The 18,028-nt window shown below is 46.2% G+C and overlaps 1 protein-coding gene across 1 annotated transcript in view; it reads left to right on the top strand.

Moving 5' to 3' along the window:
- Positions 1 to 18,028, top strand: part of cubn (cubilin (intrinsic factor-cobalamin receptor)) — a gene marked incomplete at both ends in the record, with an annotated part of 130,031 nt that overhangs the window by 21,529 nt on the left and 90,474 nt on the right. Inside the window, 8 exons of the mRNA XM_083654411.1 lie at positions 170 to 332; positions 1,543 to 1,733; positions 3,187 to 3,343; positions 3,667 to 3,842; positions 10,138 to 10,303; positions 11,833 to 12,058; positions 15,551 to 15,681; positions 16,533 to 16,722. Of these exons, the coding sequence (XP_083510537.1) occupies positions 170 to 332; positions 1,543 to 1,733; positions 3,187 to 3,343; positions 3,667 to 3,842; positions 10,138 to 10,303; positions 11,833 to 12,058; positions 15,551 to 15,681; positions 16,533 to 16,722 (1,400 nt within the window). The remainder of the gene's footprint in view (positions 1 to 169; positions 333 to 1,542; positions 1,734 to 3,186; positions 3,344 to 3,666; positions 3,843 to 10,137; positions 10,304 to 11,832; positions 12,059 to 15,550; positions 15,682 to 16,532; positions 16,723 to 18,028) is intronic.

Here is an 18,028-nt window from a genome sequence, read left to right as displayed (position 1 = left end):
CGCGGTCACGTCAGCCAGCGCTCCTCGCTGCTTGTTAAAAAAAAATCCAAATAGGCGTTATTCTGATAAACTGGTCACATATTTGGAATGTTACGTTCTCATCCGAAAAAATATTAAAACTTTAATCAAACTCCCAAACTCTAGTGTCGTGTGTGTTTGCATGTTGCAGATCCGTGACGGTCTTCTACCTGCAGACCCGGTTCTGGGGAAGTACTGCAGCACTGCCTCCCCCGCTCCTCTACGGACCACCGGGCCGGCCGCCTGGATACACTTCCACTCTGACTTCAGCGTCTCTGACCGCGGCTTCCACATCACCTACACCACCTCACCCTGTAAGCTTCCACATCACCTACACCACCTCACCCTGTAAGCTTCCACATCACCTACACCACCTCACCCTGTAAGCTTCCACATCACCTACACCACCTCACCCTGTAAGCTTCCACATCACCTACACCACCTCACCCTGTAAGCTTCCACATCACCTACACCACCTCACCCTGTAAGACTCACCTACACCACCTCACCCTGTAAGACTCACCTACACCACCTCACCCTGTAAGACTCACCTACACCACCTCACCCTGTAAGACTCACCTACACCACCTCACCCTGTAAGCTTCCACATCACCTACACCACCTCACCCTGTAAGACTCACCTACACCACCTCACCCTGTAAGCTTCCACATCACCTACACCACCTCACCCTGTAAGCTTCCACATCACCTACACCACCTCACCCTGTAAGACTCACCTACACCACCTCACCCTGTAAGCTTCCACATCACCTACACCACCTCACCCTGTAAGCTTCCACATCACCTACACCACCTCACCCTGTAAGCTTCCACATCACCTACACCACCTCACCCTGTAAGACTCACCTACACCACCTCGCCCTGTAAGCTTCCACATCACCTACACCACCTCACCCTGTAAGACTCACCTACACCACCTCGCCCTGTAAGCTTCCACATCACCTACACCACCTCACCCTGTAAGACTCACCTACACCACCTCACCCTGTAAGACTCACCTACACCACTCCACCCAGTAAGCTTCCATATCACCTACACCACCTCACCCTGTAAGCTTCCACATCACCTACACCACCTCACCCTGTAAGCTTCCACATCACCTACACCACCTCACCCTGTAAGACTCACCTACACCACCTCACCCAGTAAGCTTCCATATCAGCTACACCACCTCACCCTGTAAGCTTCCACATCACCTACACCACCTCACCCTGTAAGCGTCCACATCACCTACGCCAGAGGAGAGGCAGAGGTTGCAGGCTGTATCGGATGTGGACTTGTAGCCGATGAGGATGATTTCAGTTCTGTCTGAATTTAGTTTCAGAAACCTGCTGTGCATCCAGAATTTGATATTCTGCAAATAGTTGTTGAGTGTATTCAAATTCACAGTGTGAGTTGGAAGGTAGGTTACTATCCGTCGTAGGCAGGGAAAGTTGTCCTTGCTATATCCATTGTGAGCTCAAGAGGAGGTGGACCCCTCACCCTGGTATCTGTGTCCTCTAGCTGACCCTGGCTGTGGGGGGACCTACACTGACAGCGAGGGCATCATCATCTCCCCCAACTGGCCCAACAACTACGCCCACAACCGCCAGTGCATCTACCTGATCCGGCAGCCCGAGGGTGAGGTGATCTCCCTCAACTTCACCCACATGTCCCTGGAGAGCCACAGCACCTGCACCTTCGACTACGTGGAGGTAAAATCAGGGGGACGTACATATGAACAGCACCACCATCACATTCAGCATTCTCTTGCTCAGGCACGTGCAGAGGGGGGTGCAGAGGGTGCCCAAGCACCTGCCCCTTTGTTCCTTGGTGTCCAAGTGTGAACAGTTTTAAAGCTAGGGTGAAGATCCTGATAGCATATGGAACTAGAAGAGCTAACGCATCCATTGCTACCAAGCATGACATGCTAACTTGTCAGGAAGCGGGCTAAACAACGCTCCAAATTTAGGCAAAATTTTGGCGAGGGAAAAACGGACATGGCCATTTTCAAATGGGTCCCTTGACCTCTCACCTCAAGATATCTGAATGAGAATGGCTTCTATGGGTACCTACATGCATTTTTATTATTATCATTATTATTTTATTTATATATTAATTTATTTATTTACAAAAAAAAACATGCCGTTTTTTGCATGCAGTATAAATGTGTTATTTTCGCCTATTCTATTTGAATATTTCCCCATACTGGGTCCCCAAACAATCTTTGAATTGCATAAATTGGGTTTGACTGGAAAGCTGAGACTCTTCTGGATTAAATTAGCCCAGTTGTCTTCATGTGTGATGATGTTAGTCGCCATTTCATTGTAGTTGAAACTTCACCTCACTGTATAAAATTACCTAGTGTGACCTCTAGGATAATCACAGCCTCATGAAACATTACAATCACAAACTGGAGACATCTGAACTAAGCCTTACGCTATTGTGGTTCTCAAAGATATTTTCACAAGTTTGGCAGGTGCATGTGCATGTGCCCCTTTTTAACATTGAGCACCTGCCCCTCTAAAGGTCTCTGCACGGCCCTGCTCTTGCTTGACACAAGCAATTTGAAATGCACTTGTGCTCAAACTCACTCAAGATATGTATTCTTTCTAGGATTCATGTTGAATGTAAACATTTATTTATATATAGCGCCAAATCATAAGAAAAGTGATCTCATGACACTCTTCATCAAGCTATTTACGCTTCAAAAATCATAAAAGTGGTCCGCATTTGTGAAGATGATCTTTGCTGAACGCAAAGTTCACAGTTTCATAAACCTTTGTTAACCGCCGACCTTATTTCAGGCATTTCACCTAAATCCCCATACAAAAATCCCATTGACTTCGAGACGAGGGAACAAGATGATGCTAACTTCTGGGTTGGCCTAACAAAAAGACGTCATCCCTGTGGTACTCTCTATGCTCTCATCTGGTCCACTTCTCTGCCTCCTCCTAACCCTGTGGTACTCTCTATGCTCTCATCCTGTGGTACTCTCTATGCTCTCATCTGGTCCACTTCTCCTGTGGTACTCTCTATGCTCTCATCTGGTCCACTTCTCTGCCTCCTCCTAACCCTGTGGTACTCTCTATGCTCTCATCTGGTCCACTTCTCTGCCTCCTCCTAACCCTCCACATCGGTCTCCCCCTTGTTTCCTGCTGATGGCAGGTGCGTGATGGCAGCATGGAGACTGCTCCTCTGATAGGAAAGTACTGTGGGAGCTCCCTGCCTGCTCCCATCCTCTCCTCCTCCAACTCCCTCTGGGTCCGCTTCAAGTCAGACTTCTCCGTCAGCCAGGCTGGCTTCAGGGCCCTGTACACCGTCGGTGAGACACCACACACACACGTGCACACACACACACATCTTATTCCAGTCCCTGTCAATTTAGCATCATGATAATAATAATAATAATAATAATGATAATAATAATAATAATAATAATAATGATAATAATAATAATAATAACTAGAAGTGCACTTGGAGAGCGCAGACCTCCACCAAGGCCAATACTGCTATAATATGCAAATTTTGTGAGTCGGATCAGAACCCTGATTGATTTCATTTATGCAATGGTACAAAACTAATTGGCAAATGAACAAATACCAGCATCGGGCCACAGTCAGAACTTTTGATCCTCCTTCTCCCCAGGATGTGGAGGTACTTTCTCGGGGACGGGCCAGATCCGCTCACCCTACCACCCTAATGCCTACCCCCACAACAAGGAGTGTGAGTGGGTCATCAACCAGCCAGAGGGCGATGTGGTCACTCTCAACTTCCTCACCTTCGACATCGAGGCAGGCTCCTGTCGCTACGACTTTGTTGAGGTATATTTAGAAACAATTGCATCCGCATTTCTTTTGTATTATTATTGTTGTTGTTGTTGTTGTTGTTTTTATTTATTTTTTATTTTTTATTCTTCCAAACCTGATGTTCTGGTTTTGACACAATCCGTGGTCTACACCGGGGATTCTAAACCTGTTTCATATTAAGAAAAGTACACGAGGCCATTGGGGACACGGACACCCCGTTTCTTGGCCCACAATTTGGAATATTGATATTGTTAGATATGATTTTGTCCAAGTCAAGTCAAGTTTATTTATATAGCCCTAATTCACAAGCATGTCTCAGAGGGCTTCACAGAAAGTATGTCTAGCTGATTCTAGCTAACACACAGTAACAAGAATATACAGAATAAAGATAACATTTGAACATTTGAAGAAAGCAGGAGAGTGGAGGAGGGAGGGAGAGGGAGGAGGGAGGGGAGGGGGGAGGTGGGGAGAAAATAGGAAATGTGGAGGAGGAGAGAACAGAGGAGGAGAGATGAGGGTGCAGGGGAGGGAGAGCCAGGGTAGGGGTAGGGTCTAGGGTTGGGGGAGGGGAGGGAGTAGGATACGGGCCCGGATTAGGGCGAGGGTGGGGAGAAATGGCAAATGTGGAGGAGGAGAGAACAGAGAAGGAGAGGGTGCAGGGGAGGGAGAGCAGGGGGAATGTGAGAGGGAGGAGAGGGCAGAGAGGAGGAGAGAACAGAGAAGGAGAGGTGGGAGGGCGCAGGGGAAGGAGAGCAGTGGGAATGTGAGAGAGGGGAGAGGACAGAGAGGAGGAGAGAGCAGAGAAGGAGAGGTGGAAGGGTACAGGGGAGGTAGAGTAGAGGTAGGGTCTAGGGTGGAGGGAGGGAGTAGGATACGGGCCCGGATTAGGGCGAGGGTGGGGAGAAAATGGGAAATGTGGAGGAGGAGAGAACAGAGAAGGGGAGGTGGGAGGGTGCAGGGGAAGGAGAGCAGGGGGAATGTGAGAGAGGGGGGAGGACAGAGAGTAGAGGTAGGGTCTAGGGTGGAGGGAGGGAGTAGGATACGGGCCCGGATTAGGGCGAGGGTGGGGGGAAAATGGGAAATGTGGAGGAGGAGAGAACAGAGAAGGAGAGGTGGGAGGGTGCAGGGGAAGGAGAGCAGGGGGAATGTGAGAGAGGGGGGAGGACAGAGAGGCAGAGAAGGAGAGGTGGGAGGGTGCAGGGGAAGGAGAGCAGGGGGAATGTGAGAGAAGGGAGAGCAGGAAGTGGCAGGGATTCAGGAAAATAGGGGAGAAGAGGAGAAGGAGCAGAGGGGGGGAGAATGAGGAGAGAGCAGGAGAAGGGAGGGGGGGGCGGTGGGATGTGGGGGAGGAAAGAGCATGGAAAGAGAGTGGGGGAGGAAAGAGCATGGAAAGAGAGGAGAACAAGAAGGGGGAAGAAGGGAAGAAGCGGGGGAAGGGGGAAAGAGAGGGGGGGGGGGAAGATCAGACAACTGACTACTCTAAGCATTAACCAGAGCTAACTGGGACATAGTATCTAGCTAATCTACAGCCTAATCTGGCCTATCCTACCCTGCTCTAGTCTGATTTTAGCCTGAACACTAACAGGTCAGCCTTAGGCTGTAGCTAATCTATCGCCTACCTAAGCTGTTCTAAACCAACCGGCAGCCCTCGACCAGTGATGAAGAGCACCGATGCCCCCCGACCCGGCCCCCGCCCACATAGGGCGTGGGAGGGAAGGCCAGGCCGGGGCACAGCGGCACCCCCTCACCCCCAGTGAACGCAAGAAAACCTTTCCACCATATGGATCGCCGCATGGATTGCCCCAGTGACTTGGCTGAGGAGGAACCTTGTGAGGTCGTTGTGCTAGGGGCCAATTGCTGCGGCCCGGACGGACCCAGCCCCCACGCGACCCGCCCCCCCAGCCCCCAGCCACCAGCATAGTGACTGAGAGCGTGAGAGCAGGCCACGCGGGGGACGGGCCCACCCAGGCCACAGCAGCGGACCCCCATCTGGGGACTCCCCTCCGAGACAGGCCGAGAGATGCCGGGCTAAACCATGCACAGAGTTTCCGATAATGAAACTCTGTGAATGGTTTATTATGGAAATAAAATGTACAAGAGAACAGAAAATTGAAAATGTAAAAAAGAGTCCAACAGAAGGGATATAAAAATGTAATTTTTTAAATTATCCTAAGATCAGGGAAGGGAGTTGAAATCTAAAAAGTAGAGTCCAAAAAGAAATAGAAAATGCAGTCTTTAAGTGTTCGTAGGTTTAGAGAATACTAGTTAATTAGCTAGGTGACAAAAAGGGGTAACAAGATTGGGAGTTCCATGAGGATGATCTGAGGAATCCATGAGTCCGCGTTGGTGACATGGATTAAGAGGAGGGGAGGGGAGGATAGGAGTCGGAGGTGATGATTAAGAGGAGGGGAGGATAGGAGTTGGAGGTGATGATGAGGCGGCGGGGGGGGGGGGCCTGGGGGGGCGCCCCCCCCTTCCCTTAGGCAAGCAGGTGACCAGGATGATGAGGATAGGGGTCGGTGATGGTGATGAGCCCGGGGTGTCAGACAGTAGAAGGAGTAGTGGGTAGATGGCCTAGAGTGACGACAGGTGGCTAGGGCGATGACGGCCGGACCTAGGGCTGCAGCGGTGGGGTGTACGTCAGGCCAATGAAGGACACCTGAGGGGGAGAGAGAGAAGAGAGCGGGGGAATCTGCGCAGAGGTGGAACTAACTCTATAGACAACAATAAAATTAGGTCAAATCAAAATTTATTAGGATTATTTAGGATGACTAATATTATACTGCTAATTCAGGTCTAGGTAGTCTAGGTCTAAGTTTATACTGATACTGCTGGCTTGAGATAGCCCGCTCAGCAGTTCAGGACTAAGTTTATTCACCAGCTATTTGATTTTATATCTGAGCTACTGGGTCGGCTGATGCCATATTATTAAATTAGGTCAAGTCTAAGTTTATACTGATACTGCTGGCTTGAGATAGCCCGCTCAGCAGTTCAGGACTAAGTTTATTCATCAGCTATTTGATATTATAACCGAGCTACTGGATCGGCTGATGCCATATTATTAAATTAGGTCAAGTCTAAGTTTATATTGATACTGCTGGCTTGTGATAGCCCGCTCAGCAGTTCAGGACTAAGTTTATTCACCAGCTATTTGAATTTATATCTGAGCTATTGGATCGGCTGATGCCATATTATTAAATTAAATTAGGTCAAGTCTAAGTTTATACTGATACTGCTGGCTTGAGATAGCCCGCTCAGCAGTTCAGGACTAAGTTTATTCACCAGCTATTTGATTTTATATCTGAGCTACTGGATCGGCTGATGCCATATTATTAAATTAGGTCCAGTCTAAATTTATACTGATACTGCTGGCTTGAGATAGCCCGCTCAGCAGTTCAGGACTAAGTTTATTCACCAACTATTTGATTTTCTATCTAGGCTACTGGGTCGACTGATGCCATATTATTTAAATTAGGTCAAGTCTAAGTTTATACTGATATTGCTGGCTTGAGACAGCCCGCTCAGCAATTCAGGATTGTATGTACTCAAGAGCTAATAAATATTTCTAGAGAATGACATCATCAAACATAACCATCAAGCACAACCAAATGATTGGGAGAATAAATGGGTTTTGAGTCTAGTTTTGAAGATTTCAATGGAGCCAGCTTCCCTAACTGACAGAGGAAGCTGGTTCCAGAGATATGGAGCACGGTAAGAAAATGCTCTGCTACCTGCTGATTTTTTCTTAATTTTAGGGACGGTAAGATAATTACCGTCCTGTGAGCGGAGAGTACGCGTGGGAACATAAGGAATGATTAGCTCAGATAAGTACGGAGGTGCGAGCCCGTGCAAAGATTTATAGGTTAACAGAAGCACCTTAAAGTCTGATCTGGCCTGAATTGGGAGCCAGTGGAGGGAGATTAAGACCGGAGTTATATGATCAAACTTCTTAGTTCTAGTTAGAATTCTAGCAGCGGCGTTTTGCACGAGTTGTAATTTATTTGTGCTACAAAGTGGAAGGCCAGAGAATAGGACATTACAGTAATCGAGTCTAGATGAAACAAAGGCGTGTATTAAGGTTTCGGCATCCGTTGCATTTAGCAAGGGACGGATCTTTGAGATATTGCGAAGATGAAAGAAAGCTATTTTAGTGATGTCCTTAATGTGAGCATCGAATGACAGAGTAGGATCAAAGGTAACACCTAGGTTTTTCACCTTTGAGTTTGGAGTAATTACGCAGTTCTCAATGTTCAGACTAAGATCAGTGAGAAATGGAAGTTGGGTTTTTGGGCCAACAACTAGTAGTTCAGTTTTGTTGGCGTTTAGTCGTAAGAAATTATTTGACATCCAATCTGTAACAGCGATTAAGCAGGATTCAAGATTAGCGAGTTTAGAGCGATCGTCTGGTCTAATTGGTATATAAATTTGGGTATCGTCGGCATAACAGTGGAAGTTAATGCCATATCTACGGAAAATTTCGCCAAGAGGCAGTAAGTAAACTCCAAAGAGTAAGGGACCCAGGACTGATCCCTGCGGTACACCAAACTTCACTGAGGAGAATGTGGACATAATATTTTTATATGAGACACAGTGTGTCTCAAATATACAAATAGACAAATATGACTTTAGCCAGGATAGGGCAGTGCCCCGGATACCTACGTAGTTAGATAAGCGGTCTAGGAGGATCTTATGATCGATTGTATCGAAGGCTGCGCTTAAGTCTAATAAAATGAGAAGAGAGGAGAAATTAGAGTCGGACGCGAGGAGAAGGTCATTGGTTACTTTTGTAAGAGCAGTTTCAGTACTATGGAGTGATCTAAAACCAGATTGAAAGGGATCGAGAAGTTTATTATGCGAGAGGTAGTCAGTTAATTGTGTTGAGACTACTTTTTCAAGAACTTCAGAGAGGAAGGGGAGATTTGAGATTGGCCTGAAGTTGTTAAGAACCTCAGAATCAAGGTTTGGCTTTTTAAGTAGAGGTTTGATTACAGCAGATTTGAAGGAGGCAGGGACAATGCCAGAGGAGAGGGAGCTATTGATAATGTTAAGTAAGGGGGGGCCTAGTATTGGAAGGAGTTCCTTAATCAACTTTGCAGGGAGAGGGTCGAATAAACAGGTTGTGGATTTAGATGAAAGTACAATTTTTGAAAGTGCATTTAGGGAGATAGTCTCAAAATTCGAGAGTCCAGAATCCCATAACTATCTATTGAAGGTAGAGAGATAATAGAGAAACTATGATCAGAACAGTCGTTCTGATCTCTTGTTCATTCTCTAATTGTGTTCACTTCTTGTAAATGAAATAATGTTGAAGTTGAACAATTCATCAGTTTGCTGGAGACCCCCTGGAACCCCCAAGCACCCCTGATGGTGCCCGGACCCCATGTTGAGCACCACTGAGCTACACCATGTCAATCAAAATGGAGCTAATAATCTTACAAGTTAAAATCTTGATTCAACCCTATTACTGGATAATTACCGGATAATGCAAAAACAGCACAGCCATGACTGCTTAACACCGAAGATGGGAGAAAAAAGTTACCACTTAAAATAAATGTAAGACAATGCAATTAGATGATGTTTGACAGTAGGTTGCGCTTTTGTAGATATTTTTGAATACTACTTAGAGCAGTGATTCTCAACCATTTTCATATCAAGGACCCCTCATTTAGTCCACATATTTGGGGCACGGACCCTAATTTCATAAGACTTCTGAGAATATAGGATATGAGACTATTTTTATTGTTAGATATGAGTTTGTACAGCATTCCATGACTGTCTGTATTGTAGTTTTGAGATTACAGTAAAACTATAGATCAATACAGTCACTCTTCTATCCCTACTTCTTAAAATGTAATAATGGTGAATTTTTTCTGGGACCCCCTGGAACCTCCTCAAGCCCATGTTGAGAACCACTGACACTGACAGTCAGTGTTGGTGGAATTCTCCTTAGTTAGTCACAGACAGTTCTTATCCTATATAATAAAGTTGATGTTGTCTGTCTGCATGACTGCGTGTGTATCTTTTATGCACGCCCACACCACGGGTCTGATTGGGCTGAAATTGACATGGAGGTGGGTTATGATCGGGGGAAGGTCATGGGCATCCTTGGATGGTGTGCCCAAATCCTTCTTTTCATTGCAGGTTGTAAAGTCCTACAAACCACCTCGACACCACCACCATTTCCGGCCAAGCAAAAGGCGCAATTGGATTGCTTTGTGCCTATTTAACCCGGGCAACACTGGATACATTGCTAGTCCTATATCACATCATATTGTCTTTGTTTCCTTCTTATCATCTTCCCAACCTGCAGGTGAGGGATGGCTCCACATCCAGCTCTCCTCTGCTGGGGACCTTCTGTGGAGTCCAGATCCCACCAAGGCTGCAGTCCACCCAGAGGTCCATGTACATCCGCTTCAAGACCGACTCCTCTGTGAGCAACCTTGGCTTCACTGCAGCCTACGGGTCAGCCATGGAGGGTAAGATATAGACCCAATCACAATGTTTGTTTACAATATCTTCCGGGTAGAAAACTCCAGCGTCACGTACGTGATGGATAATCAACTCCTAGCTGTGTTTTAACTAAGGGTGCTTTCTCACTGGGGACCCAGGAGTGGAACCGAGCACACTTGTCCCCAAATTTGATTGAAAATTCTAACTAAATTAAAGCTACTTGCATGGTTTCCATTGGTGACTGCATTCTAAAGCTACTTGCATGATTTCTATTGGTGACTGCATTCTAAAACTACTTGCATGATTTCTATTGGTGACTGCATTCTAAAGCTACTTGCATGGTTGCTATTGGTGACTGCATTCTAAAGCTACTTGCATGGTTTCTATTGGTGACTGCATTCTAAAGCTACTTGCATGATTTCTATTGGTGACTGCATTCTAAAACTACTTGCATGGTTGCTATTGGTGACTGCATTCTAAAGCTACTTGCATGGTTTCTATTGGTGACTGCATTCTAAAACTACTTGCATGATTTCTATTGGTGACTGCATTCTAAAGCTACTTGCATGGTTTCTATTGGTGACTGCATTCTAAAGCTACTTGCATGGTTTCTATTGGTGACTGCATTCTAAAGCTACTTGCATGATTTCTATTGGTGACTGCATTCTAAAACTACTTGCATGATTTCTATTGGTGACTGCATTCTAAAACTACTTGCATGATTTCTATTGGTGACTGCATTCTAAAGCTACTTGCATGATTTCTATTGGCGACTGCATTCTAAAACTACTTGCATGATTTCTATTGGTGACTGCATTCTAAAACTACTTGCATGATTTCTATTGGTGACTGCATTCTAAAACTACTTGCATGATTTCTATTGGTGACTGCATTCTAAAACTACTTGCATGATTTCTATTGGTGACTGCATTCTAAAACTACTTGCATGGTTTCTATTGGTGACTGCATTCTAAAGCTACTTGCATGGTTTCTATTGGTGACTGCATTCTAAAGCTACTTGCATGATTTCTATTGGTGACTGCATTCTAAAACTACTTGCATGGTTTCTATTGGTGACTGCATTCTAAAGCTACTTGCATGGTTTCTATTGGTGACTGCATTCTAAAGCTACTTGCATGATTTCTATTGGTGACTGCATTCTAAAACTACTTGCATGGTTTCTATTGGTGACTGCATTCTAAAGCTACTTGCATGGTTTCTATTGGTGACTGCATTCTAAAGCTACTTGCATGATTTCTATCGGTGACTGCATTCTAAAGCTACTTGCATGGTTTCTATTGGTGACTGCATTCTAAAACTACTTGCATGGTTTCTATTGGTGACTGCATTCTAAAACTACTTGCATGGTTTCTATTGGTGACTGCATTCTAAAACTACTTGCATGGTTTCTATTGGTGACTGCATTCTAAAACTACTTGCATGGTTTCTATTGGTGACTGCATTCTAAAACTACTTGCATGGTTTCTAAAAGTATTCTATTGGAAAGTTGCTGAGAGCGTCAGTTGATCCCTGTGCTGTGGTGTGTCTGCTCCAGGCTGTGGGAACACGCTCACCGCCCCCTCAGGCAGCATCACCAGCCCGGGCCACCCCAACAGCTACCCCCACGGTGCCAACTGCACCTGGTACATCACTGTTGCCCCTGGTAATCTGATCCGCCTGACCTTTGACACCTTCAACCTGGAGTACCACACCAACTGTATCTATGACTACCTGGAGGTCTACGACAATGGCACCGTGCAGACCGGAACCAAGATCGGCAGGTACGCAACACTATTAATACATTAATACATTGTGATGCGATAGTGATATATCATGACATTTTTCTGAAATATCGATACAGTATTGCAGAAAAAATGATCTAAGGGCTGTTATTTTCCAACAATGACCAGCTCACTGTACATCAGGGGCCAGTTGCACCAACTGGTCTTACACTGGTCTTAAGCTAAGTTGGTCGTAACTTTACGACCTAACAGCTACGCCGGTTGCACCAAGACGGCTTAAGCCTTATTTTCACTAAGCCCAGGCGTATCTCTTACGACTGGTGAGGAGGAGGCGTAGTGCCTGCCTGTAACAGAGATCTCCGCGGAGACCTTTTTGAGTCCTTACCGTCATCGTCGTAACACAGCCAGTTCTCCGTCTTTGAAGCACGATGTTAGATTATAACTAACTATTTGTGTGGCCTAGCCTTCCCAAATGTTGCCGTTAATTTTTTAGAATTTAATACATAGAATTGGGAACGTTACATTCAATTTCATTCAGACTGTCTGTCTGGCTCAATCGCCACCATTTTTCGCGAGCGAGGGACGGTGGGAGGAGTGTAGTGTAGTGATGCACATACAGTAGTGGCTGATAGAGCGTAGTGGCACAGTGGCGCTCCAAGCAGGTCGCGAGGCACATTTTTGCAACATCATCCAATCAGGGGGCGTTCCCTGGCAATTCACATGGACGCGCATTGCTACGACCCGCGTAGTTAAGACCAGACGTAAGCCGTGTTGGTGCAACAGGCGTAAATCCACTCTAAAGACTGGTCTTAACTAAGACCGATGTAGGAGTTATGACCAGGCATAGTTAAGACCACTTGGTGCAACCGGCCCCAGAGCTGCCAAGTATCACGTTTTGAACGTGAGAGTCACACAATTTAACCTCTTCACAAGGTCTTAAGCCACACCTCCTATTTCACAAGGTCTTAAGCCACACCTCCTATTTCACAAGGTCTTAAGCCACACCTCCTATTTCACAAGGTCTTAAGCCACACCTCCTATTTCACAAGGTCTTAAGCCACACCTCCTATTTCACAAGGTCTTAAGCCACACCTCCTATTTCACAAGGTCTTAAGCCACACCTCCTATTTCACATGGCCACAATCACAAATTGCCTTCTCTCTCTTTCTCTCTTGCGTTCATGCAGGCATGACGAGGCGCGTCACCTCACCTCCTCTCCTCTCCTCTCCTCTCCTCTCCTCTCCTCTCCTCTCCTCTCCTCTCCTCTCCTCTCCTCTCCTCTCCTCTCCTCTCATTACATTACATTACGTCATTTGGCAGACGCTTTTATCCAAAGCGACTTACAATAACACATTTTTGTCAGCAATAGAGTAATCAACTATGCAACACAGTATATGACAACTACAACTTCTGAAGGAACAGTGGTACAAGTTTAGTTCAGGTTAGTTTTTTTTAGTTTTTTTAGTTTAGTTTTTTTTAAGAGAGAAAGAAGTTAGTTCAAGAAGGGCCCAGATGGAGCCTGAAAAGGTGTGTCTTTAGTCTTTTCCGAAAGATCAGCAGTGATTCGGCCGTCCTGACCGAAGGTGGAAGCTCGTTCCACCATTGAGGTGCCAGGGACGAGAAGAGTCGCGAAAGGGATGAGCGACTTTTGAGCCCCCGTAGTGAAGGAGGGGCGAGGCGTCCTGCACTGGTGGAGGAGCGGAGGGAACGGTGAGAGATTTGGAACCTGACCATAGATTGTAAGTACAGGGGGGCTGTCTGGTGTACTGCCCTGTAGGCCAGAACCAGTGTTTTGAATTGAATGCGTGCCGAGATGGGAACCCAGTGAAGGTCCCGGAAGAGGGGAGTGACATGAGAGAATTTGCGTTGGTTGAATACCAGACGGGCTGCAGTGTTCTGAATGAGCTGAAGCGGTCGGATGGCTGCAGCAGGTAGCCCAGCCAGAAGAACATTGCAGTAGTCCAGGCGAGAGATGACCAGTGCCTGGACCAGGAGTTGTGTTGCTTCTAGGGGTGTCACAATATATCGTCCCACGAAATTTCGCGATAGTAAAACGTCACGATATGTATCGTTGAGATGAAATCTCATATCGCAAATTTTTTCTTTTCTTTTCAAAAATAGACAAAGAAACGTCTTTGTTTGTTGAAGTTCAATGTGTGGAAAGTAGTTCAGTTGAACAAGTCTCTGAAGAGACACATGAGAAGTTATACAGGAGAGAAACCATTCAATTGAGTTTCTGGCAAAACTGTTTACTTGACAGGAAAAACTGAATATGCATAAAAAATAGACTAAGAAAAGTCTTGTTGTTTGAGTTTGAAGAAAAACTGAAGATGCATAATGAGAATTTATACTGCTGAGAAACCTTTTAGTTCAAAGTAAATCTAAGTCACGGTGTACAGTAACTCATTCTATTTCAAGATAAGACTTATCTCCAATCTCATGTTTTTTCTAGTTGTTATTGTAATAACAATTATCCACAACAGCATGTTTTGTATTTGTGCATTTCAAATAAAATACTACTTTTCCAGTCATATATTGTCATTATTCAAGTTTAAAAAAATATTGTTAAAATCGTATCGTATCGTATCGTTATCGTGAACCCAGTATCGTGATACGTATCGTATCGTGAACTGAGTGTATCGTGACACCCCTAGTTGCTTCCCTTGTGAGAAACGGACAAATTTTGCGGATGTTGTACAGGGAGAACCTACAGGAGCGGGCAGTTGCTGCGATGTACTGTAGGCTGAGTTGGACAGCTGATTGTCAAGGATCACTCCAAGGTTCTTAGCTGTTTGAGAGGGAAACACCATAGTGTTGTCAATGGATATGGAGAGATCGGTGAGGGGACAGTCTTTCCCGGGGAGGAAGAGTAGCTCTGTCTTACCAAGATTCAGCTTGAGGTGGTGGGCAGACATCCAAGCACCAATGTCTTTGAGGCATGCAGCGATACGTGCCTCGATTTGAGTGTCCTCTCCTCTCCTCTCCTCTCCTCTCGTCTCCTCTCCCCTCCCCTCCCCCTAACCCTAACCCTTAGCGCCAAGTTCCAGGATGTATAGTGAAATAAAAACCTAACCTAGTTTGTTAGTGTATTATTCAACCTTTCTAGTCAAGTATAGTGCATTTTGGTAGTTTGTATTTGTCCAAAAATGTCCGCCTAATTTTGTTGTTGTTGTTGTTGTTGTTGTTGTTGTTGTTGTTGTTGTTGTTGTTGTTGTTGTTGTTGTTGTTGTTGTTGTTGTTGTTGTTGTTGTTGCTCCTGTCGGCCCACCTGCAGTACCTCCGTGGCCCACCGGTCAGGAACAGGAAAATAATTAAAAGTGACATTACAAGTGTTATTAAATAAAACTGGCCTGACTCAGTTAACTCTACAATGTATTGTGCTTGGTGCACAAAGTGATTGTGTGTGTGTGTGTGCGTGTGCGTGTGCGTGTGCGTGTGTGTGTGTGTGTGCGTGTGCGCGTGCGTGCGTGTGCGTGTGTGTGTGTGTGTGTGTGCGCGTGTGTGTGTGTGTGTGTATGTGCGTGCGTACAGGTATTGTGGGCGTTCTGTGCCTCCGTCTATCACCAGCACTGACAGTCTGCTGACCGTGCTGATGGTGACTGACTCCAGTCTGTCCACTGAGGGCTTCTCTGCCAGCTACGTCTCCCTCGACGCCACCACAGGTAGCCTACACTAACCCTAACCCCTAACCCCTACTGAGGGCTTCTCTGCCAGCTACGTCTCCTTCAACACCACCACAGTTAGCCTACACTAACCCTAACCCCTAACCCCTACTGAGGGCTTCTCTGCCAGCTACATCTCCTTCAACACCACCACAGGTAGCCTACAGTAACCCTAACCCCTAACCCCTACTGAGGGCTTCTCTGCCAGCTATGTCTCCCTCAACACCACCACAGGTAGCCTACACTAACCCCTAACCCCTACTGAGGGCTTCTCTGCCAGCTACGTCTCCCTCAACACCACCACAGTTAGCCTACACTAACCCTAACCCCTACTGAGGGCTTCTCTGCCAGCTACATCTCCCTCGACACCACCACAGGTAGCCTACACTAACCCTAACCCCTAACCCACTGAAGGCTTCTCTAAATGCCTTCTTTGTGAAAATTGATTGATTGATTGCTTATTGATTGGTTGTTGATCATCACTCACAGACCTTTTGATGTATTTGGTGTCGTCTGAAGGATGTCAAGCATCAGACTATTTTGGCTCCAATGTTGGGTGTCTGGGATCAAATAACCATAAACATGATCCCATCGGCATCCAGGAATTGAGCAGAACTAAGCAAGAAAACAAGGGGGGAGACTCCATGGTTTGTCTGAGGGGAGGCCCACAGTCTCACACTTTGCAAACCCCTCAGGTAGATGTTCTACAAGACTCAGAGGTAGTTCGTCGAGGTTTGGGGATATTTGGGGACCCAGACAGTTTGTACAGGTCCATGTTCTCATCTTAACCCCCCTCTCCATCTCTCTCTCCATCTCTCTCTCCATCTCTCTCTCTCTCTCTCTCCCTCCAGACTGCAGTGAGACCTTCACCACTTCCACAGGGTCCTTCATGTCCCCCAACTACCCCAGCTATTACCCCAACAACAGAGAGTGCATCTTCAAGATCATAGTTCCGGTCAACCAGCAGATCCTGCTCAACTTCACCGACTTTGATCTGGAGGGCGCAACTCCCTCGTGCATGTATGACTACGTGGAGATCAGGTGAGGAATCAGGATGGAATGAATGTTTGAGCAGAGCACGCGCACATGAGCCAAATATTGAGCGGAGTCACTCCACTCACACATACTCTGGAGGTTTGTTTGAGTCACTCCACTCACACATACTCTGGAGGTTTGTTTGAGTCACTCCACTCACACCTACTCTGAGTCACTCCAGTCACACATACTCTGGAGGTTTGTTTGAGTCACTCCACTCACACATACTCTGAGTCACTCCAGTCACACATACTCTGGAGGTTTGTTTGAGTCACTCCACTCACACATACTCTGAGTCACTCCAGTCACACATACTCTGAGTCACTCCAGTCACACATACTCTGAGACACTCCAGTCACACATACTCTGGAGGTTTGTTTGAGTCACTCCACTCACACATACTCTGAGTCACTCCAGTCACACATACTCTGGAGGTTTGTTTGAGTCACTCCACTCACACATACTCTGAGTCACTCCAGTCACACATACTCTGAGTCACTCCAGTCACACATACTCTGAGTCACTCCAGTCACACATTCTCTGGAGGTTTGTTTGAGTCACTCCACTCACACATACTCTGAGTCACTCCAGTCACACATTCTCTGGAGGTTTGTTTGAGTCACTCCACTCACACATACTCTGAGTCACTCCACTCACACATACTCTGGAGGTTTGTTTGAGTCACTCCAGTCACACATACTCTGGAGGTTTGTTTGAGTCACTCCACTCACACATACTCTGAGTCACTCCACTCACACATACTCTGGAGGTTTGTTTGAGTCACTCCAGTCACACATTCTCTGGAGGTTTGTTTGAGTCACTCCAGTCACACATACTCTGGAGGTTTGTTTGAGTCACTCCACTCACACATACTCTGGAGGTTTGTTTGAGTCACTCCACTCACACATACTCTGGAGGTTTGTTTGAGTCACTCCACTCACACCTACTCTGAGTCACTCCAGTCACACATTCTCTGGAGGTTTGTTTGAGTCACTCCACTCACACATACTCTGGAGGTTTGTTTGAGTCACTCCACTCACACCTACTCTGAGTCACTCCAGTCACACATTCTCTGGAGGTTTGTTTGAGTCACTCCAGTCACACATTCTCTGGAGGTTTGTTTGAGTCACTCCACTCACACATACTCTGAGTCACTCCACTCACACATTCTCTGGAGGTTTGTTTGAGAATAGCAGCAGAATTCTGAATCAGTTGGGGTTTGTCAATCAACAAGTTAGGGAGACCAGTAAAAAGAGCATTACATTATAGGAAAAGCATGCATTCTTCAAGATGTCCAGTGAGGTGTTGACCT

Source organism: Poromitra crassiceps, assembly GCF_964638095.1.
Source record: "Poromitra crassiceps genome assembly, chromosome: 2".
NCBI classification, from domain to species: domain Eukaryota; kingdom Metazoa; phylum Chordata; class Actinopteri; order Beryciformes; family Melamphaidae; genus Poromitra; species Poromitra crassiceps.
This window is presented reverse-complemented; position numbering and strand designations above follow the sequence as displayed.